The 6,290-nt window shown below is 65.6% G+C and overlaps 1 protein-coding gene across 1 annotated transcript in view; it reads right to left on the reverse strand.

Moving 5' to 3' along the window:
• Positions 1 to 4,234: 4,234 nt before the first annotated feature.
• The window catches only part of PPP2R3B (protein phosphatase 2, regulatory subunit B'', beta), a 34,982-nt gene continuing 32,926 nt past the window's right edge, over positions 4,235 to 6,290 (reverse strand). The window contains exon 12 of the mRNA XM_011943963.1: positions 4,235 to 4,521. Within this exon, the coding sequence (XP_011799353.1) occupies positions 4,371 to 4,521 (151 nt within the window). The 3' untranslated portion in view covers positions 4,235 to 4,370. The remainder of the gene's footprint in view (positions 4,522 to 6,290) is intronic.

Below are 6,290 nucleotides of genomic sequence, written 5' to 3' on the forward strand. Positions count from 1 at the left end.
GGCAGGCATAGCCGATGCCATCCACCTCCCCCATCGCTTTTCTGCCTCTGCCCCCTCCCCACGTACGCCTGGCGCCCCGTAGGCACCCGCCTGGGGAGTCGGGGGCACCACAGAGCCGTAAGCGTCAGGGTGAGCCGTGGTCTTAAGAAGTCAGTGTGTCTCACCGTCCTAAAAGGTTGGGTTTCCCCCCAGCCGTCATGTTCAGGGCACCCTACAGTCCCACAGGGTTGGGGTGCCCCATGGCCCTCGTGTTCAGGGTAGCTTACAGTATTAAAGTTGGGGTACCCAAAGCCATCATGTTCAGGGCACCCCACGGCTGTCATGTTTAGGGTACCCTGTAGCCCTAAAGGGTTGGGGTACCCCACGGCCCTGATGTCCAGGGCACCCCACAGTCCTAAAGGGTTGGGGTACCCCATGGCCCTCATGTCCAGGGCACCTCACAGTCCCGAAGGGTCAGGGCACCCCTGGATGAGGGGAGGTCAGGAGGGTCACGGCCAGAGTGGACGTCCTGTCACTGCACCCTGTGAGGCACGGCCTGTGTCCCTGACTCTGACGTTGGGGGAGGTGAGCACGGAGCAGGTTTCCGTGTCTGTGGCATGTTTGTTTATTTGAGACAGAGTCTCGCTCTGTCGCTGAGGCTGGAGTGCGGTGGCGTGATCTCGGCTCACTGCAACCGCTGCCTTCTGGGTTCAAGTGATTCCCCTGCCTCAGTTTCCCATGTAGCTGGGATGACAGGTGACCGTGACCACGACGACGCCTGGCTAATTTTTGTATTTTTAGTAGAGACAGGGTTTCACCAGGTTGACCAGGCTGGTCTCGAACTCCTGACCTCAGGTGATCCGCCCGCCTCGGCCTCCCAAAGTGCTGGGATGACAGGCGTGAGCCGCCGCGCCCGGCCCCCATGGCATTTCTAGAGTCACATGTGGCAGGTGTGTTGGGTTGAGTTCCTGGTCAGCACGCCCGTGTGCACAGGTTGTGTGGCTGCTGCCCTGCGCACGGCGGCTCGCCCCTGTCACCCCAGCGTTTTGGGCGGCCAAGGTGGGATCGCTGAAGCCCAGGACCAGCCTGGGCAGGAGAGGGAGGGCCCAGTTTTCTATTAAAGGCCAGGTGCAGTGACTCACGCCTGTCATCCCATTACTTTGGGAGGCCGAGGCAGGTGGATCACGAGGTCAGGGGTTCGAGACCAACCTGGTCAACACGGTGAAACCCTGTCTCTACTAAAAATACAAAAATGAGCCGGGCGAGGTGGCGGCGCCTGTAGTCCCAGCTACTTGGGAGGCTGACGCAGGAGAATGCTGGGAACCCGGGAGATGGAGGTTGCAGTGAGCTGGGATCGCGCCACTCACTCCAGCCTGGGTGACAGAGCGAGACTGGAGCCCTGTGGGAGGCTTGTCCAAGTGGCACCTGCAGTCCCTCCACCCCTGGAGTCTTCGTTCCCGACGGGGCCTCGCCCCCTCCTCTGTCTGCTCCCTGAGGTCCGGCAGGGCCGCGCTGGGGAAACGGGCGGCTGTGTCCCCGCAGAGGGGCTGCTCTCTGGGGCACGGGTGGGCAGGACCCCCTCATGGCGGCCAGGGCTGCTGTGGGACCCGATACCGGGGTGGAGAGAGCTGTGCCCTGGTGAGGATACGGGCCGGCGAGGGGCAGCCCCCACCCGGACACGTCCTGGGGCCAGTGGTGTGGTCAGGTGCTGTGTCCCCTGAGACCAGAACGGCAGCTCCCCCAGGCTCTCAGTGGGGTGTGCGGCGGCCGAGCCTGGGGGAACTGTGGCTTCTACAGAGGGTGCCGGCGTGGGGGCATCCCCGCCCTGCCGGGGTCTGCCCGTGGGTCACGGGGAACTGGGTTCGAGGCCCCCGCGGGAGCCACGCAGCAGCGTCTTGCCGGGTGAGGGGCCGTGTCTGCGGCTTCGGGCTGGGCAGGGCCGTTGGTGCCACGCGGGGTCTGGGCCGGCCCAGGGGCTGCGTCCCCGTTAGCCACAGGGTGCATCTTAGGCCTCAGCAGACGGGGTCCCTGTGCCACGTGGGGTCTGACCCCTTGGCCTGGGCAGGGCGGCTCCTGGGCACGACCTCCGGCCTCTGCTCCTTCCCCGGCTCTGAGAGACGTCAGGGCCTCCCTGCTCCCCCCGGGGGCCGTGTCTCCTCCAGGAACTGCTGCGTCCGGCTCTGTCCAGTTCCTGGGTCTGATGCCCCCAGTTCTCCCCCAACGCCCCGGTCTCCCTCTTGTCCGTCTCCTCCGTCTCCCCCGTCTCACGGCCGTCCAGGCCCCGTCCCCTGCCCCAGGCTGGGTCCCCTTGTTCTGGGGAGCCCCCGTGTTCCCATGCCCGTCCCTGCCGCCCCTCGGGACAGCGCTCTGGGTGCCGCTCTGGCGCCAGTGCTGGGAGCCTGGGCTCCCCCCGCTGCACCTGCAGGACGCGTGTCTTGTCCCAGGAGGAAGCGCCCGGGGACCTTATGGCCGTGGCTGGCACCTTTCGGGGTCTCCCCGGAACACGCTCGTGCTGCGGCTCCTGGGTGGACCTGGGGCTGCCCCCGTGAACGCGCTTGGATCTGACAGGAAGGGATCCTGGGAGGGAGGGGCGGGGCCGGCTGAGTCCCTGCTCGGGGCTCTCCAAGGGGTGACGGCCACGGACGGCGGGGCGCCCGGGACGGCCATTCCCAGACGGAGGTGGCGATGCCAGAGGCGCCCCCGCCGAGCCCTGGGACGTCCTGGCCTCTGTCCGGCCGCTGGCCACCGTCAGGGTGAGCGGGTGCTTGTTTTGTGGGGGCCCCCGGTCCCCCTCAACGTGGGCTGTCAGGGGAACGGACCCCTAGACCAAGTGGGGGCTGGGCTGCTGGGCTCTGGGTCTCCCCGCCGCGCCGCCGTCCACGCGGACCCCCCCGCTTCTCCAGCAGAGGCCGAGTGTGCAGGGCCGGCCCGGGTGTGGCCCAGGACATCGGGGCCGTGGCTGGGGGAGGAGGGAGCGCTTGGGAAATGCGGTGAGTACAGGGGTGTCGGAGGCTGTGCAGGGGCCTCACCAGGGACGTGGGTGGGGGACGCCGTCCTTCCTTTCCCGGCCCCGGGGAGCCCTCGGATGTCTCAGCCTTGAACCCCCAACCTTGAAGCCCATTGGGGGCCTTCTAGTGTCAGCGTGGGAGGCGGAGGGCTCCGGTCCGAGGTGAACCCCCACTTCTGCTCCCTCGCTCCCCATAACCATAGGTGTCCTGTTGTTGGGGTGCCCTGACCCTTCGCAGACGCAGGTGGGGGCGTCCTCCGGGAAATCCGGGGATACCTGATGACACTGGGCACACCTTGGGGGCAGCGGCCGTTCCCCTGGGAGGTACTGCCAGGTCCACACACTGCCCCGAGCCCCGCCGTCTCTCCTCGGGGTCACGGGGACCACCCTGTGCGTCCAGCTCCTTCACGGCCAGGGCTGCGGTGGATGAACGGGGCGTGTGTGCAGCTCTCGGGGTGTCCCCGCCCCGCCCGCCTGTTCCCCGCCGTGCGGCCACGTCCCTTTCCGGGGGAAGCGTTTTGTCCTGTGCGAGGAAAGGGGGTTGTTCCTGTGGCCACCACCTATGACCTTTCCTGGCCTGTGGAGTGAGCAGAGCTGGGCCTGGGCTCGTCCGGGTCGGGTGCCCCTGGAGGGCTGTTGTCCCCCCTGCACTCAGGGCTGCGCCCGGCGGGGCCTCCGAACCCCGTTGTTTAGGCGTCACTGCACGTGGCCCCCGAGTGCGGACTCCCCGACAGGGCGCCGGCTCCTTCCCTCTGGGGCCGTTTGTGGAACGCGGCCTTGGCCCCCGACGCTGGGAGGAAACGGCCCCAGGCTGGGGAAGAGGCTCAGGTGCATCGGCCTGTGGCGTGGCCGAGGCCCACATCCAGCGCTGCCGTCCGTAGATCCGGAATGCAGCCCACGCGGTGGCCCAGGCAGCCGAGGCCGCGGCTGAAAATCCTCCCAACATTCGTTCAAAAACACAAGCGCGATCGCCAGAAACCTTTTGTGCATTAACACAGAACACACAGGCTGCGGCGGAGGCTCCTGTCCGGGACGGGCGACGTGCCCGGGAGCCGTGCTCACAGCTGTGCGCACATGGCCCTTTCCAGAGAGACGTGGCCCCCGGGACGGCAAAGGCCGGAGGGTGTCCGCGTGGGAGCCTGTCCCAGTCCCGAGCGGCCCTCGCGTGTCCCCCGGGCGAGCCCACCAGGCGTCAGAGCTCCAGGCAGGTCCAGCCGCGAACCCACGGCGGCAATTCACACCACACGCTTCTGTGAATAAATAAAAATTTACCATTCCCTACAAACGCACTCACTTTCCCCAAAAGACAAGAGTTTCTACACAAGACGCGCTGTCCGGGCGGTGGCACGTGCAGAGGGGCCCGCGGTGGGGTCCCCGGGCGGCCTCACAGCGGCTCCAGGTCCTCGTCCCCGCGCGCGTACTCGTACAGGTCCACGGCGCCCAGGGGCGCGGGCGCCTCGAAGAAGGGCCTTTGGGCCAGCGGGGACCGCAGGGCACTCAGCTTCTGCTCCACAGGGCTGAGCTCGGCCTCGAACCTGCAACGAAGGGATGGTGAAGACGGGGCCGGCGGCGCAGAGCCAGGCCCCAGAGACAGCGCCGTGGTTTCCGGGAAACGCAGGCCGCCCGGCGACCAGCCTCCAGCACAAGAACGTCCCCTAAGCCGACCCTGAGCTGCGGCCGCTGAGCCAGCACCATGCTCCCGGCTGGGAAGCCGGCGGCTCCACGCAGGCTCCCGGGGGAGTGGCCTGCGGCGCAGGTGGAAACGTGCCAGGACGGGTGGGAGCCCCAGGCATGAGGTGCGCACGGCCTCCGCCCTGACAGAGGGGCCTCGGGCTGCACCTTTCCCCAAAGTGTAATCTGTATCCGCGAAGCCATGACCAGCATCAGGATACCACGCGTCTCCGTCTCCTCCTGCCCTCCTCCCCCCCAGACCTAGGTCGGTGGCGTTTTCCCGAATCGCGTGGACATATTTGGTGGAACTGGCCAGGGAAGCCATGGGGACTGCAGCTTTGTGAGAGGTTTCTCGCTAAAATTCAGTGACCACCTCAGTCACTGGCTGAAGTCATCTCTTGGTTCTTGAGTTTTTTGGACACAAGGGTCTGGCTCCGTCACGCTGGCCGGAGTGAGTGCAGTGACTCGCTCTCAGCTCGCCCCAGTCTCCACCTCCCGGGCTTAAGGGATCCTCACACCTCAGCCCCGCCGAGTAGCTGGCATTACAGGCACCTGCCACCACACCCCGGCTAATTTTTACATTGTTTTTGTACAGATGGGTTTCGCCCTGTTGCCCAGGCTGGTCTTGAACCTGAGCTCTAGGGTTCTGCCCGCCCCGGCCCCGCACCTGCACCGTGCTTGAACCACAGGCATGAGCCCCGGCCCAGCCTGGAGTGAGCTTTGCTGGTTTGTGTGTTTCAGACACTGGTCCCTTCACATAAGTGAGTTACTGTTGATACTAATTTCCTGCTTGTGACTTTCGCAGCTGCAGGATCCTAGTGATACCTTCTCTCACGTTCCTGACACGGATTTGTCTTTTTCCTGTGTGATCAGCGAGGCCAGGGGACGATGAGGTTCCTTCTTCTCCAGGCAGGAGCTGGGCCATCAACGCTGCAGTCTGGCATCTTCATTTTGGTGCAGCTCAAACTACTTTCTGGTTCCCGACGGGGGTTCCATGGAGGCGCATCTTAACCCCGGCTCCCCCTCCAGCCGCCCCGTCCGGTTCCCGCCAAGCAGCCCAGGGCCCCCGCGGCCCACCCTGGGCCGTCTGTCCTGGGCATCTGTCCCTCAGTGGTCAGTTGTCCGCACCGTGGCTCTGACCTGGACGCCCACCTCTGGGTCCCCACGCCCCAGAACTTCCCTGTCCGCCATATGCCACAGGTCCTGTATACAAACTCTTCCAGAAACTAAGGGGAGAGGATACTGCCCCCCATTCCATGAGCCAGCATTACCCTGACACCCAAGCCAGACCAAGGTATCCCAAAAAAAGCCACGGGCCGGGCGCCGTGGCTCACGCCTGCGATCCCAGCGCTGTGGGGGGGGAGCTGAGGCGGGAGCATCGCCCAAGGTCAGGAGTTTGAGACCAGCCCAGGCAACATAGCAAGACTCTGTCTCTAGAAAAACAAAAAATTAGCCGGGCGCTGGGGGACAGTCCTGTAGTAATTAGCCAGACGTGGTAGGGGTGGAACCCCCATAGTAATTAGCTGGGCGCCGCGGAGGGGGGCACCCCTGCAGCAATTAGCCGGGCGGGTGGGGGGGGGACACCTCCGTAGTAATTAGCCGGGCGTGAGCAGACACTGCTGTAGTCTGAGGT

This window comes from Colobus angolensis, unplaced genomic scaffold, assembly GCF_000951035.1.
Source record: "Colobus angolensis palliatus isolate OR3802 unplaced genomic scaffold, Cang.pa_1.0 Scaffold223, whole genome shotgun sequence".
Classification (NCBI taxonomy): Eukaryota; Metazoa; Chordata; class Mammalia; order Primates; family Cercopithecidae; genus Colobus; species Colobus angolensis.